The 17170-nt window shown below is 41.0% G+C and overlaps 1 protein-coding gene across 2 annotated transcripts in view; it reads left to right on the top strand.

Annotated features, from left to right (window-relative positions):
• The first annotated feature begins 9995 nt into the window (after positions 1-9995).
• Positions 9996-17170, top strand: part of si:dkey-12j5.1 (uncharacterized) — a 55172-nt gene continuing 47997 nt past the window's right edge. Inside the window, exons 1-6 of one of the 2 annotated variants that reach the window (XM_060053012.1) lie at positions 9996-10186; positions 10310-10419; positions 10508-10652; positions 10793-10947; positions 13930-14039; positions 14326-14449. In XM_060053012.1, the coding sequence (XP_059908995.1) occupies positions 10120-10186; positions 10310-10419; positions 10508-10652; positions 10793-10947; positions 13930-14039; positions 14326-14449 (711 nt within the window). In that variant the 5' untranslated portion in view covers positions 9996-10119. The remainder of the gene's footprint in view (positions 10187-10309; positions 10420-10507; positions 10653-10792; positions 10948-13929; positions 14040-14325; positions 14450-17170) is intronic. The other variant, XM_060053011.1, reaches the window with a different exon arrangement.

The raw sequence follows: 17170 nt of genomic DNA on the forward strand, positions 1-17170 counted from the left end.
AACTCCACACAGGTCCTGAAACTCTTTCAGTCCCTGTTTCCTCTTACTGGATTTGTCCAGATAGAAGAACACATCCACAAGCAGCTCTTCAATAGGCACTGGCAGCTGAGCAGCAGCTTTTTCTGCAGCTAGATGAATCAGATGGCACGGGCATCCCAGCACTTGACAACTAGGGGATACAGCTTGCAGTCTCCATAATCTGTGCTCCCATCTGTGGCTAAGGAGTATGGAGCCGTCTTCATTGCCTCCGTGATCACAGAAGCATCTTCCTTGGCAAGGGCTCCTACAATGGCGCTACTCTTTGTGCGACCAGACCCATACTTTCCTGCAATTGCAATCAAAAAAAGTATTGCATTGTATTATCATGATTATACTATAGATTAATAAACACACAGTAGATTGTTTCTTTGTTGTAACAATGCTTCTTGGCAATACATCTTATACTGTTGGAAAGCCTGTTTATTTCCTTTTTAAATGGTGCAGCATTTGTAAGGAACATGCATTTGTTGTGGCTGCGTATGGATCTTCCACCCACTCCTGAGGCTCTGGATGGTGTATTAAATGAATAAACTGTAAAATTGCCAATATGTCTTGTTTGTTACTTTTGTTCAATTATCAAATCCACCAAACAACTAAAAACAAGAGTGTTGCTCATCCCACAAATGCATGTTCCCCACAAATGCGGCACCATTTAAAAGGGAAATTAACAGGCTTTCCAACGGTATAATATGTATTGCCAAGAAGCATTGTTACAACAAAGAAATAATCTACCAAAACACAAATTTCTATGTTTATTTATATAATATTAATATCAATATTGATTGATCATGAAATGTATCCTCTGTAGAGTAGGCTAGGCTTAATTTCTTTTTCACTTTCATATGAGATGGAAAATTATGAGAAATCAAAAAGAAACAGAATCAGTTTTAATCAGCAATAATTAGTTATCATGATTTTAATCAGATTATTAACAAAGGCAGTACTGTTACTGTACTGTAGGCCTACTGTACAGACTGTACAGTTTGTAGAGTGTATTGTGAGAGTACATAGGCTACAGGTACATCTATGCTAGGATGCTAGTGATACATTGAGGCTATATGTCATTTGAGCCTTACCTGCTATTTTTGAGTCTGGAAACATCTTTTTTACCAGTGGCCCAATATGGTCGGCCACCGCGTTCGGGATGTTATGTTCCACTAGAAAGTCAACCGCCAGCACTTCAGCATTTATGACACTAGTGTCCTTATCAAGAGTTAGGAAACCCGCGATTGGCCTTGTAGACTCCATCGCCGCTTTGTACGACTGGTGTTTGCCGGTCCTGGTGTGCTTTTCAACATCGTGACGACCACCATGCCAGACGCTGAAATCTGCCTTACACAACATACAGTAGGCGTGGAAGTCGTCCAGCTTGGACCGTGTGATGATCGGCCATTCAACGTTGTACTCCAGCTTGTAACACTGTTCAGATACCCGCCTCTTTTTCGACGGAGCTCCAGTAAATTCACCATCCATGTTTGATACCTGTAGTCTGTAGACTTTAACTGACAGCTCGCTCCGCAATTTCGCGGCAAAAAACACGTCACATAAATCACATTGATTCGTTTACACATTTATAACAATGTATCATGGAGGCGGAGATCAAACAGATAGACACGCGAGCTGAGGCATCAATGAGCTTAGCCTCATCTCTGCCTTGTTTTCTCGTTGTCTGTCACCACTTAAATATTTTTAGACACTTTTATTATATGTCCTTTCTATCCATAGAAAACGGAATGTATTTCACGTATGTGTATAACCTATTGGCTTTGGAACAAACAGCGGGGACTAAATATTAGCAAGGGGGAGGGACGGCTTGTCACCCCTCATTCGCTAACATTACATTCAGTGTAGTAAGCCCTTGCTCCGTTGATTTCACATTATTTCTCTGAAGATTGTTTAATGTCTTTGTGAAGCCATTTAACATAATACAAGTGGATGTAATAACTTTGAACCCAAGACTGCTTTTTATTGGTGAGCTGATTTTGAGAAATTAAACGTTGCAGCTAAAGTTGTGTTTCTGGTTGCTTATGGTTATGTAGTTGCTATGCTAGCTAACTGGCTAGATAAGGAAACTTTAAATAACCGTTAACGATTTAAATGGAAGAGTTCAATTTGCATGAAATTATAGCTAGTTATCCATCTGATGTTATAATCTCCGATATTACATTTATAGAAACCCTCAGGGTACCTATGCAACTTCGTATGAAAGAGTTCGTATTCACAGATATTAACAAGAGTTCTCATCACAAGCTAGCAGCTGCCAAATGTATGTACCTTACCTATGTGTGTGTAAAGAATGCAGATATGAAATATGAAAAACAACCAGTAGTCAATGTACAAGATGCCAATTGTATTATATAAATGCTCATCAACAGCGGGAATCCTCAGACTACAAACAGCATAGCATCTTGGTAAAAATAGAGATGGCATTAAAAAAAAAAAAAAAAAAAACGGCCATTGTATTGACTCTTTTCCGACGCAATGAACGAATCATAAGAGGGCTTATATGTGAGCTTTACGGCTGGTTGGATGTCAACACATGGACGTGGCTGCCTGCTAAAAGATTTACATCGATTTGTTGGGAAATGCGTAGGATATTCAAGTCAAGCGTAGCAGCGTAATTGGGGTCTGGAAATCGTATCTGCTACGCCAAAATCGTGTATGTTGGCAGCTCTGAGTGTGACGTACTTCCGGTTTCAAATAATACAGCCCCGACTGTTCCGGTCAGTGTTCATCGCGCTAGCCAGCTGACGTTGATACACTTTAAACATGAATCAAGACCGTGAACATTTAAAAACGGTACAGGTTCATAGGCAGGAGAAAACCTACGCCGAGCACTGCTGTGTCCCCCACTGTACAGCGTCAGCCAATTTCAACGGGGTATTAAGTTTTCATGGCTTTCCGAGCCAAACTGACGTGAGGAGTCAATGGATTGTAAACATACGCCGACGACGCTGAAGTTGGCAGCCGATTCGCAGAAAAGTTAAGGGATTCTTACAAGCGGCATGGAGCGACTGATTCTCAGTTTTTTAACCTCCTAAATCGCCGCGGTAAAGCCACATTAATTAGTTTAGATTATCTAAGAGTCTAAACATTCTTTAAAAACAGTTTACAATTTATGTAACCTTTATTTAGTTTGTTTAAAAAAAAGAGAGGGGAGATTTCACAGCTTTTTTTGCATCTGGACCACATTAGAACTGGTCCTGATTGAAACCACTACACCTAGACTCTTCAAATCTGGACTAGATTATCACAGTGAGGATATACATTATGGAAAAAATAGTTTCAGATTTTTGAACTCAAAAAATCAAATTTTCAAACCTAGAACTGGTCCTGATTGAAAACCACTACACCTAAACTCTTCAAATCATGAAAAAGGTAGCCTATTTTTTATCCCCCCCTAAAAATGGAATCACGTTTCTCAATGGGGGCGTTACCGCCCCCGTTGAGAAACCATGGTCTATGTGAATGATAAATAGCACACAAGTAGTGTCATGTTGAGAGATGGTGTGATTCAGGACAGGAGTTGGATGTCCATGTCTTTATGAATGTGAATGTGCTATATGAATGTGACTGCAACAATAGTCAGAAACAAACAGCATTTATAATACAGATGTGTAAAGACTTAATGCCCCGTTTACACCATCCCGCTAATGGCCGCTAATGGCCGATGGACCACCGATGTGGAAGTCGGGGTGATTCGGGTGACATCGGGCTAAAAATGTATGATCGGGTCAATTTATCGGGGTAGCATTTACACATACCCGATGTTATAACGATAACATAACGATTTATGCCAGGGAAGACACCCGAAGTGCGTTTGGCGTCATTTGACGTCATTTCGAATGACGCCAAACACGTCAAGTGACGCGTTTGGCGTCATTTGGCGTCATTTCGGGAGAAGGCAAAGGGGAGACTGGTTTAGACTGATATTTATTTATATATTTATTTATATTACAATAGCGATTTTATAATAATGGGCGAAGTACCCCTTTAATAATAAAAGTAGGACATCCATCCGTCACCCCCTATTTATACCCAAGTGGCAGATTGAGGGTCTTCCTTAACACAATTTGGTCACAATCGTTATTTGTCGAGGGTTCTCGGGGGTCTTTCGTGTGTTGAGGTTGCCGATATAAAGACGATAAAACACGATAAAGCGCGGAAGATTAACGAATATAGCCGATGTACCCCAGGAAAATTCCCGAACGACTTGCGATGTCTTACGTTATACTCCCGTAGTCCCGTTCTATTCCCGATTATAGCCGATTATTCCATAGCAACACCTGGTAACCGATTCTACCCCGATAGACCCAAAATTAACAAACATGTTCGTTCTTTGCCGATGTTACCCGATGTTGCCCGATCATTGAGCTTTTCTTCCCGTTGTCTAACGATGTTCCCGGGAAGAGTAACGGTGTTTCCCGATGCAACCACGCTATTTGCCGATGTTATAACGATAGCTGCTGATTTATCCATCGGGCACCATCGGGGCCCACTATCGGGTAGGTGTAAACAGGGCATAAAGAGACGTGTTTCCAGTTCAAGTCTACAAAAGTGTATTTTTAAATAGTTCAAAAAAGTCATAAGTTATTATTCTATGAGATGAAAATAGGAGCACTGAAGTGACAGCGCCAGAACGTGACCGTCTCCAACTCCTCCAATGCTGATCCTAGAACATAAATACTATTAATAAACAATTGTAAAAAATGCATGAATTGAGCAGGTAACACCCTACTTATCTGCATGCAAGTGCACGGCAAACCACCAAACAGCGCCTCCCAAAGATACGGCCCGGACAGGAACACTATAAAAAGAAAGAGCACAGAGACCACATTAGGGCATTGGATATCCAGACACATCAGGTTGTCTTATAGGAAGTTGAGGTTTCATGTGCATCAACGGTCATTTATAAGTAGTTACAGATGCAATTATACGTGATGCCATTGCATTTGTATTTGTTGTTTGAGCTATCCTTTTCTTTTCCTCTCAGAGACAGCTGCTCCAGCCCATAGATTAATTTTCTTTTTTCATAACTGGTGATTAATCACAAAGCTTGATCTGAGAGAAAAAGGTAAATCATTAGAAATATAACCTCAGCATCATGGGTGTAAAAAACAACTTGGTTCCTATGAAGGTAAGACTTGAACTATGCTAGAAAAAGCCTACCACCCTGAATGCTTACTGTTATATTCTCTCACTCTTAAAATAAAGATGTTTTTTTAAAAGCGGACTCCAAGAATCACACAATTATTCCAATGTAGGCCTACCTGTACTTCTGCTGTGCCAACGACAATAAATATCTTGAATATTGAAAAGTTGTAGTATTGTACTCATTACCTTGACTAAATTAAATTGTGTGTGAAAAACAGGGAGACATGAAAAACATTCAAGTTGGTGGCCCTTGAGGACTACACTTAGCTACTGCTTAACCGAACAAACACCACTGAACAGGGATGAACACAGCTTCCTGCCTACACTCAAACTGTGGTGCCCCGCTCTTCCTCATTGACCTGTAGCACAAGGCTCTCACGCTGACCTGCCCTGTCAGCTTGTCTTTATTGGAGACTGAATGAAATAACGCATACAAATTCATTAAGCTTCAATTGTACTGGGTTACTCGCATCATCACATCTATAACATGTTACTACATGGAAAGTAACGTTAGGTAGCTACTAGATAGATAGATAGATAAATACTTTAATAATCCCAGAGGGAAATTATTTTTGTCACGAACTCCAGATATACATACACAAAATAAATATTAAGAATAAAATATATAAAATATAACATATATATATATATCCATATGCATACATATACATACACACACACACACATACATATACATGCAACATAAATACACATACATACACAAAAGATAAAACCTAAGAAAAACAAAATAACAAATTTAAGGACAATATAAATATATATACAACACCATGTATACATACATATATATCTATACATATACACACATACATACATACACATATACATATATATATATATACACATACATACACAAAAGACAGCACTGTACAAAAAGAATTGTACAGTATTGTGCAAAAGGTGCAAGAATTATAGTCCTTGTTTGAGGTCAGAGATTACAGAGGGACAGTGTCTGACATTCTAAGGGAGGCGTTGTAAAGTTTAATGGCCACAGGCAGGAAAGATTTCCTGTGGCGCTCTGTGGTGCATCTGGGTGAGAGGAATCTCTTGCTGAAGGTGCTCCTCTGCAGGGCCAGTGTGTCATAGAGAGGGTGTGAGACATTGTCCAAGATGGACTGAAGCCTGGACAGCATCCTCCTCTCTGCCACGGTCGTCAGGGTGTCCAGTTCCTCCCCCACAACATCACCGGCCCTCCTAATCAGTCTTTCAAGTCTGTTGGTGTCTGCAACCCTCATCCCACTGCCCCAGCATGTGACAGCGAAGAAGATTGCACTGGCTACAACAGACTCATAAAATACTAGGGCTAGGTATTGCCAGGTACCTCACAATTCAATCGATTCGATATCTACTCAATTTGATATTGATCCAATTGCTTCGATATTGATTCGATAATGCGTGTAGATGACAAAAATACCCAAATATTATTTAGAATTAACCATTTCAAAATTAATTAATCATTTCATTGTGCTTTAACTAGCAAAAAGGGAATACATTGTATAGTATTGTTCCTGAGCTAAACTTGCAGCACAAAAGTAAAAACATGGACAAATGTAAAAGGGCATGGTCATTTAGGCATACTCGCTTCAAGATTACAATGGCTGAGTATGCTTCTTTTTTTTTTTAAATGGAAATAATCGATTTCAAAAAAATTCTGAATCGAAATTGAATCGAGAACAGATAAATTGCAGTGCATTGATGAATCGATTTTTTACCCAGCCCTAGTAGCTACGTAACGTTACTTCTATGTACGCAAAACCGTGGCTATGAATTAAACTATTATTACTCAAACAGGCAAAAACATCAAGGCTGATATAAAACACTGGTTAAGAAATTTTGTTAGAATTTGCTGTTACTGCATCGTGAATGCTCGGTTTGTTTACATGATGTGGGCGCATCTGTCTGCGTCACACAAACACCCGGCGCATTTTCTGACGCAAATGACGTTTAGAAATGTTCAGCGTAGCGTCCGAATACTCGGGTGTGTTCGAAACCGCGTACTTGCTTACTACTCCTACTAACTATGACGTCAAATTGAGTAAGCGAGAACTTGGTAAGCGAGTTTAGGTAAGCGAGTAGTATCAGAGCCCGTCTACGAAGAGCCTGGGCACTCCCTATACGCCCCATTGTACCGATTTTGGTTGTAGTTCCATGAGACACCCACTAGGGGTGATCGCGGGCGAGTCCAGATTGAATGGGAGTCTATGGGGCTAAACGGCTAATTATGCCTCTTTCACCTGCTTGTCGTTGAAATATCGCAAATTTTATTGTAGATTCCGCAAGTTCAATATAGATTATGGTTCAAAAGTCAAATGAGTGAGTACTTATGTCCTTTCGATTTCTTACAGTTTGGGCCGTTGTTGGCCATACACGCTAGCATTCTGCTAATGAATGCTGATTGGTCAGGGACGGATTTGCGACTGATTACGACCAGAGAGAGACCCCTCTTACGGCATCTGAAGCTGAAGAGCAATCAGAAACGTGTTAACTCAATTTTTGAGTACTGTATTTATATTTTCCTGCAGGTCCTTTATTTTTTAGATAGTTTGGTGAAAGTAGGCTACATGGGCATAAATGGAATTTCTTCCATTTCTTTCGTTCAATGTTCAATGTGTTATATACATGGTAGGTACGGTATGACCACCTTAAATAATACAGTCAATATCCCGCTCAATATCATTTAATCTGTCATTGTCTATTTTTCGAAAATAAAGATAGTTTAAAAAATAAATGCCTCGTAAATGTGCAATGATAAACTGCACTTACATTGGAAACGGATTGTCCGTCTTTTCGTTTACCAAGGACAGAAAAAGGTAACGTTCTTGCTTGCTCCTGTATGAATGGTCCTAGGCTACCTGAGGCTTCACCTGGTAATGAAAGTTGCGCTGGAGCCCGGGTAATATCGCACATGGCTTATTCAAGTTGCGCGCTAGACATTCTCTAAAGTGTCGAGACTCAAGCACTTAACTTACCTTAACCGATTGTTCCATACAAATGGTTAGTTAACGATTTAACAACTTCAACATCTGCTATTACAGTCGTTATTTTTTTGTAGGACTTGGGCTAATGACCTTGCACAGAGGGAAAACACATCTACACCACTTGTCATTGATTTCTATGCATTCACTGATCTTTACAGATGGGTTTGTTTTAAGCCATTGAATATACCGTAATTGCTCTGCCATGCAACACATTATAAGCTACACATGTTTGTTAAATGAGAAATATGGTCTGGATCACATTGAAACAGTAACAGTTGTATAACAGTAATTATACAAACATTATATCAACATTGCAACAGGCAAGTTTATTCAAACATCACACTAACAAGAACACAATAAGAACAGTAACTAATAAAAAAAAAAGATAAATGATTTAACAACACTGAACATACTGAACAGAGGTAGGGGAAAAGGACAGAGGAAGAAGACTTGTCCGTTGTCACAGCATCAAGGTCCGACTGTAGAGATCAAGAAAGGAAGAGGCATGAGGAGAACAACAGAACACTGCACTCTAGCAGATTGTTTACTGATGTAAACTAAATTGATGCAGTCTTAAAATTATGATTCTAATCCAGGTTTCTATTTTAGGAGAAAGAAATGGCTCATAATCGTTACTAAAAAAAAAGCTTTATCATCGGCACTAGTGAGGATTAGAAAAAACACTCTCTGTAAGTAACATACATATGTAAAACATTCGCGCATTTCTTTTTTTTACATTAGCTCACTAAAACTCTGTAACTAGGGCAAAAAAAAAGCCTTACCTCCAACAGCTGGTGTTATCGTTGCGGGACAAGGGAAGTGCTTTAGAAACTGCCGTAAAGTAGTACCTCTGACAGTATTACAGTGTGTGACGTCATCGCATGTTTTTAACGCCTTTTTAGAACAGATACGTGACCTTAAAAAATGCAATATTCAGCTGAGTTTATTATCTTAGCCCCACCCTTTGATAGCAACTTTAAAATTACTTGACAAAAAATTACATCGTGAGAAAAGTGGATTCTGAGGATAAAACCCCGTTGGCTCCCATTCATTCTGGACTCGCCTACGAGCGCCCCGCGTGGTCAAAGATTATTACTGCAACCAGTCCAGAAACCCGGAACTAACCCGCGAGTGCCAGTTCTCCTCATATTAGACATTCTCTGGTAGTATCCGAATGTCTTCTACTTCCGGAAAGATTTTGAGTAAGCATCGCTAGCTTACTAGACGTACTAAACTGCCCCAGAATGCACTGCGTCTATTCAAAAGAACAGTGGAAGCAATGGCGCTAAACGGGGAGCCGCAGCAGCAGTGCTTTTAATAATTGTTTAACAATTGTTTTAACATATCACCGCAAATCCTTAGGTTGAAGGTGTACTGTGGCGTTAAATGTGACGTTTATATATTTATTTATAATGTTTATTAACGGCGCCCGGTCGGTAGGTTATTGACACGTCATTTGATTCACGTCATCTGAGGTGGTTAAGTAAGGACGGTCTTCTGAACGTCGATTACTCAAATGGATTACTCAATCATTATTTAAGGATTCGAGAAGTAAGCCAAATATTTAGTAGGTAGTAAGCAGTAAGCAAGTAGGCGGTTTCGAACACACCCCTCGTTTGTTCGTTCCCTATATAGTGCACTATATCATGAACATTATAGGGCATAGTGAGTGAGTGTATAGGGAACGATTTCGAACACAGCTACTGTGTGTGGTTCCCAGACCTCTTCTCGGTTTGGCGTTAGCCAGGGCAGGCTAATTAAGATTTGCAGTCTGCTAAAGATGTCCTCGGTGGTTTCCGTAGTTGCCAACAGAGAGGCACATGCGCAGAACGTGTGAAACCCTCTCCATGCTTGTGGCCGTTGGTCCTACTGTCAACTTGATGTTCTAACTTAAGTTCAATTCAGAAACAGCAATTAGCAGTACAATACCATGGGAGGGCAGGCAAAGGGCAAAAAGAAGAACAAAACGAAAAGGAAAGACAACCACTCAAATGGAGGTAATATCCTCAGGGTTCAGGGCTGGCTTTATTTGAATTATAAACTCAAGCTAGCGTGACAACAGTTTGGACTTCACGTTGACGTTCTCTTTGCCTTATATGTGTTAATCATGTACGATATAGGTACAGGAATGGCTGACCTATCGCCTCACGAAAGGGTCAAACTACGTATGCAGGAGAAAGCCAAGAAAAAGACAGCCGAGAGATATTCTGTACAACAACTCCTAGAAAAGGTGCCCTCCATATTCTGTTGTTGCTCTAACATTTCAAGGTTTGGAAACACTGCTCAGTCGGGAATGTTTTGCTGTCCTGTCATTCCAGACGGAGGAGTGCATGGACAGCTTCGACTTTGAGATGGCAAATCGCTTCTGTCAGCGGGCGCTGGATGTAGAGCCGACCCATCTACAGGCACTAGACATCCTGGGACACATCTGCTCAGAGCTAGGAGACAGACAGAAAGCTAAAGAAATATCCTTTGTGTGTGTGTGTGTGTGTGTGTGTGTGTGTGTGTGTGTGTTTTAGAGAACTAATTTCTGCCAATGGTACAGTGACTGTTTATTTTCCACACACCAAAAAGCCCTGTCTCCTCCTTGACCAAGAGTGTTTAAGTGTTTCTGCGTGCTGTGGAGATAAGTCCAAATGAAGGCCACAGTAAATACATGTTACTGGGACAGATACACAGTGGACAAGAAGCTGTGGAATACTACACTAAAGGAATAGAGATACTGCTGTCCGTTCTGGAGAAAGAAAAACAGACCACTGTAAGTGCTGAGACCTTTTATTCTTTTAGAATCGACCCTACAGCAAACCAATTGCACATCTTGCTCCAACCTTCTGAAAAACGTATGTGCAGGACATATTTGTTAAATATATAGAATAGACCACAGCTGTTTTTGATATATCCGACCTACAATAATATGCATTTATAGAATAACGGCAATATCTATATTTAATACTTGTAGGACAGGGCATTAGCAGTACAAAAACAATCGCAAAACGACATACAATGCCTCAAAACAAGAACAAATACCAAATACCAAGAACAAATGGCAATTCATTGAATTGGCGGTTTGTTATCGATGTTCAAGGGTAGTCAGTTCCAACCAGAAAACCCAATGGTTCCCTCATAATTACGCTTCCTGTCATTATCCTTTAGAAAGACGCCTAATCATACTCCTACTCACTTTTTAGCAAACTGTATAGTCCTCTACTGGAAGTCACCATGGGAAAACATGATCCTCCATAAATACAAAAAGAAAATATGTCACATTTTGTTATGCCATAAATGTTCCTGCCTACAACCTGATATCTACTTGTGTGACCCCCGGGGTTACGTTGCTGGTCCCCTGGTTGGGCATCACTGTTGTTGACAAACTCCTAGCTACCCCACCCCTCCTTACCTGTCTCTTACTGAGAATATAAGGTAGCTGCACACACATGGGCAAGAATCAGCCTTTTAATAATGTGTGATTTAGGATTAGAACTCCGGGCCCTGCTTTCGGACAGAGTGATCTTTACAATTACATTTAGGGCATTTAGCAGACGCTTTTATCCAAAGTCTAGTGATGGGCAAATCTTTTATAAAGCATTGAACCAGTTGAGCCAATGTTTCGAAAATGGGTTCATTACTCGAAGCTTCAGTGACAGTGACCTCTGCTGGCGAAGTTCGAGGCTGCAGTGGATTCAACGTATCCCTGCTTTGAAAACTATTTGACTCACAAACACACAAACCCAAATACTTAATAGCATGATCTTTTCACGAATAAAGATTGATCTAAATATGTGTCTAAATTGTTCTTAAAGGGATATGCCTAGCCTTCTGTCCAGATAGGCTAACTGATGTAGGCTAGGATATAATTGAAACAGCATATAAAAACTTTCCCCCCAGGAATGGGATTCGAACCCGGATCCTCCACTCCACAGTCAGTGTGTTATCCCCTAGTCTACTCTAATCGATACTTTACGTTGTTCTATTACATACATACCGTATGCACAACTCCCGTAAACGATTGTAGCATCGATTGTGTTTTTTTTTTTCATTAAATAATTAGGCGGTGACCTGGCTTCGGGCAAGGTGGTTGGGTGTGCTTGAGTAACTTTGAAAGGGGGTGATTATGTGGGATGGGGTTAGACACTCAAAGATTTGGTATTGGGGTAGGCTGCCTTAGTTTTTCAACGGCTTATGGATTGAGTCGGTTTCTTTTTTTTTTGCTCAAAGCTTCTCCACCGAGCCGCGGACCAGTCAAGTGATTCATTCAGGCAACGAACCAGTTGCTGCTTCGGACGTCACATGTCACGTGATGTTTTTTGCTCTGAAGCAAGCTTCGAAGCAGTGCTTCTTGGGAGTTGTAGATCAGGGTTTGAAGCGCGTATCGAAGCTTCAGTGTCACATTGCCATCACTTCCAAAGTCACTTGCAATAAGTACATTTGTCATAAGAAAGAGTAATATATCGCTGTCGGTACAGTAAGGATGTTCATAAAAACGAGTGCCAAGCACCAATAATTGCTAGGTTAACCCATTCCCCGTACAAAAAAAAGCTAGCTACACAACAATTATTTTATTTATTAATATTTATTTTATTTTTTTGTGCCAGGATCCACCACATACAATAAGTGTGTATATTAAGTGAAAAGACGTACCACAGACAATAATGGTGTGTTCCAGATGCCTCGGACACCAGCCTTCTGAGTTGCAAGTGGGGAAATCTCACAGCTTTCTTGCGGCACGCCCCCTTTTGGCCGGGCCCCCTCAGAATTCTCAGAGTATACCGAGTTCAGTGATGACTCTCAACGAAAATGGCTGCACCCGTAAAGAGATTTATTTTCTTTCTATTTGTACCACGTTGGTCCGTTTTAATGTTTATTTTAAATGGTCTTACACACTTGATTACATTGCTACACCAGTTTATGCATTGCACGGTCTTGCTGTGCGTGCAATACAATGTAAAGTTGCGTTGTTTGTTTTCAAGCTGGTTTGCAAAAGAGGCTAATGTAGCTAACAGTAAACTACAACTAGCCAATTTCATGACACAATCACAAAGACGAACGGGAATGCTATAAGTGCTACGAGACAGGAAATTACGTCAAAAGTGCGATGCGGAAGGCTGGTGTCCGAGGCATCTGGAACACACTATAAGTGTGTACATTATGTGACCGGACATACCACGTACAATTCGGCCCCGTCCACACGGAAACGATTTCTTTGTGAAAACGAATACATCTCGTGCGTTTTGGGCCAACTGTCCCATACTTAACGTACGTTACGTGACAGGACGTGCAACATACAACACGTGCGTTGCGGTGGTGGTAGGGGGCGGCTATGCAGAGTCTGGGTGAACTCTGAACATCTTTGCAAACCAACAGGGATAATAATGAAATGAAACAAGTGTCAATAGGCAGCTCAGGATTAGGTTGGACAGGATGGCCCATGGCACATTTTGGTAAGAGATTTGTAGCATTAATTGATTTACTCATGCAGTTTTGGAAATTTTACATAAGAGGGAGCTGTTGACAGTTGAAAAATAATGTTTGCTTTTTCTTAATTAGGACCTGTGTTAAGTCATTTATTAGGTTGAGTTATTTGTTGCACATTTGCAAAATTTATATTGTACATACACTCCGCAATTAATATCATGAAAAGTCATGATATTACTTTTCATGATATTAATTGCGGGGTGTATGTACAATATTAATTTTACAAATGTGCAACAAATAACTCGACTTAATAAATTACTTGACACAGGCCCTGGTAGGAGCTTGCGCAGCATCTGATGAGGATGCTGAAATACCAACAACCAAAGACGTATGTGTGGCCTACTGCTCTGTGGCAGAGATCTACCTGACAGACCTCTGGTAAACTAAAACACCTTTATATTATTCATCTTCTATGTTTGAACAGGCTTTTGTCTTTCATTGGAGCAGTGAAGAAAGACAGGAAATTGTGTTGAATGTGAGAAAGTGGCATAGTAAAGTAGTATATCGGGGTTAGGGTTAGGTCGTTAATGGGGTCGTTAAGGGCGTGTATCGTTTACATCCTATGGTTAGCGCTCTGGCGGGCTAAGATGACAGTTCCCTTTAGATTTTTGTACTGTTATATGATGTCACTCTGACTGTTGTTAAAAGTTTTCTGTGTGTCTAGCATGGAGGAGGGAGCGGCGGACAAGTGCAGAGAGTCCATAGAGAAGGCGTTGCATTATCACCATGACAACCCCGAGGCTCTCCAGCTCATGGCGAGCTATCTGTTCAGTGCTGAGAGGAACCAGGTCAAAACACACACACACACACACACACACACACACACACACACACACACACACACACACACACACACACACACACACACACACACACACACACACACACACACACACACACACACACACACCCCTTATGACCACATTAAACCAGGAAACTGGTTAATTAATTTTGGAATATTGAATTGTGCGCTATTAAAGGTTGGGTACGGAATTCGCTTTTTTGGCCATTTTTGCAAAATTACTTTAAATCCTTATCATAACCCGCTTACAGCCACTGAGTTAGAAGTACTGACATGAAAATTAAACAAGTCAATCATCTGTGGAACGGGCAGGGCTCGAAAAACTCCAGCCAATCATTTCCATTGCCACCGAGTTGCATTGGACAGTAAGTACGTCAATCAAACGGTCGTACTGCACTCCCCCTCCCCCGCCCCCTTCGTGCAGTACTCGTGACCCAGAGCTCGTGACCCAGAGCAAGCTCCTGTTTGTTGTTATCCTGCGGTAGCTACTGGAACTAGTTAATCCACATTTGGACCTAGCAGTAGAAGACAATTTCCATGGCAGACAAGACGCCACCATCCCCACCACCACCACCACCGCCAGCAAAGAGAAGGAAAACTCTTTTTCAGAGAGTAATTGATAATAAAAACGCTGAAAGAGAAAAACTGAAATCAAGAATAATCCTAGGCGCTGCTTTCAAACGTCTGCGGCAACTGAAGGACGAGAAGGGTCTAAAAACCGTATATGTGGCGGTTGACCTAGTTTCAGAGTTTATACCGTTTATACTCGGTAATACCGGTGTTGAGACGAGTGTATTACTCGGTGTGAACATTTCCACACCGCGGCAACCCTAGTGAAAACCAGGACTTCCAATACAATTATATGAAACAAACATACATTTTCTAAAAATACTAATTATTTATGTGACAACATAGCCGCGAGAACGTATTCTCAGCAGGGGGTGCTGGAAAAAAAAAACTCAGCCTGCACTAGACTCGCAACTCGTTACATTGATAAAAAAGATATATAGCAGCGCAGCTCAATTACACCAGTGAATGCGCGCACAGTTGAAAATCGATCGTTGTGTTCACTTCCTTCACACCAAGGTTCACATCCAGCTGCTCACAGAACAAGTTTAGCGCACCACCGCTACCCTCACACTTTTTCATATAACCTTTTTTCAGCACTAGGTCAGACTCGCTTTGCCACGGGCCGAAACAGTGCGGAGCGACCACAGCCAGAGCGAACACAGCGGGGCAGAGGAGTGTCAGGAATAGTCTTTGGTGTACACATCAGTACGGCCTATTTGCACTACTGTTTAGTGGCAATGCAGTGTTTTATTCTATGCCTTTTTTATTTTCGTATATTATTTCAATGAATACAATTTATTTATTCATAAAAACAAGATCTGGTCTTCAAATCTTTTTTCCAAATATAGGTCGTCTTACAATGGGGTTTGTGTTTATATTCGGACCAATACGGTACAGCGGGCGCTCACATGACGTTAAGCATTTCCTGGTGCATAATGTGACGCTTCAGAACCTAAAATCCCGTTTCTCCCCGTTGACACGACAACACGTAACCGGCGTTTTCAGAAATCTCCACTTTGGCCGGAGTTTTTAGAAATGATCGTTTTCTGTGATAAGACAGGGCCTCGGACAGGGGGTGTTGCAGCACCCCCAGCACCCCTACTTCCCGCGGTACTGGGTGCAACTTACAGCTGAATGTAGTGCCATGTTGTTAAACGAAAACCTATGCTAGCCTGGCTCGCTCTCGCGCATCTCTGTTCGCGCTCGTGCATGATTGCGCGTCCAGGTACTTGGAATGGGTGGAGTCAGATTCAGCGTTGAATGAGAGGGGGTAGGACCATTTGAGTTGTGTATTTTCAAAATCTGCTGGCGTTTCGCAAATCGCATACCCAACCTTTAATCAGTGGATGGACATTTACATTACACACGCACGCATATGCAAGTCACAAAGCAATGTTATTTAACAGCTGATCCAGGTTATGTAGTGATCTGGTAAAGTGGGAGGACTGAGAAGTCTACTATGCTCAGAGCTCGAATAATAAGCTGAGCTTTTCTAAGAAGCAAAAATATTTTCCATGGGGCTGAGTGAAATAAGCATATCGTTTTTTTCCTGATCGAGCTTGAAGGTATAATCTAACATTTCCACATTAGTATCTATAATGACTAGACCTATGTTAGATATTTTGTTAAGTTGTTTACTCGCATCATTTCAATCTATCCAACAATCCTCAAACCTAGAGAACTCAGTATTTCCCCTGTGATTCTACATGCCAATGAGGACCCCCGATAGGCCAAAGAAATACAGTAAATAATAGTAAAAGTAATAAAAAAATGAATGCAATAAAAATTAGGCTGCGTTATCTTGACGTGATGCGAGTGGCACTTTTGAGTGCCGTTGGTAACCAAGTTCTTTTAAATGACTGAGTGAGAGCGCACCAGCGTATCAAAGAGAAACAGCCCAACATTTATCTCTAAAATGTACACTAACATAAGCCTATCTCACCCTTCTCACCGGGGCCTCCCCGCATGTGAAAACGAAATGCTTTTCTCACGTCATACCTGAGTGTAAAGTCTACACGCACGTTAAAAACTATTTACGTCAGCTGCGATGCAAATATGCGTCATATTTGTGTAATAATCGCGCAGGTGAAAAGACGGATGGAATACTCGACTTATAGAGCCTGTATAGCCTAGTGCT

The sequence above is a fragment of the Gadus macrocephalus genome, chromosome 6 (genome assembly GCF_031168955.1).
Source record: "Gadus macrocephalus chromosome 6, ASM3116895v1".
Classification (NCBI taxonomy): Eukaryota; Metazoa; Chordata; class Actinopteri; order Gadiformes; family Gadidae; genus Gadus; species Gadus macrocephalus.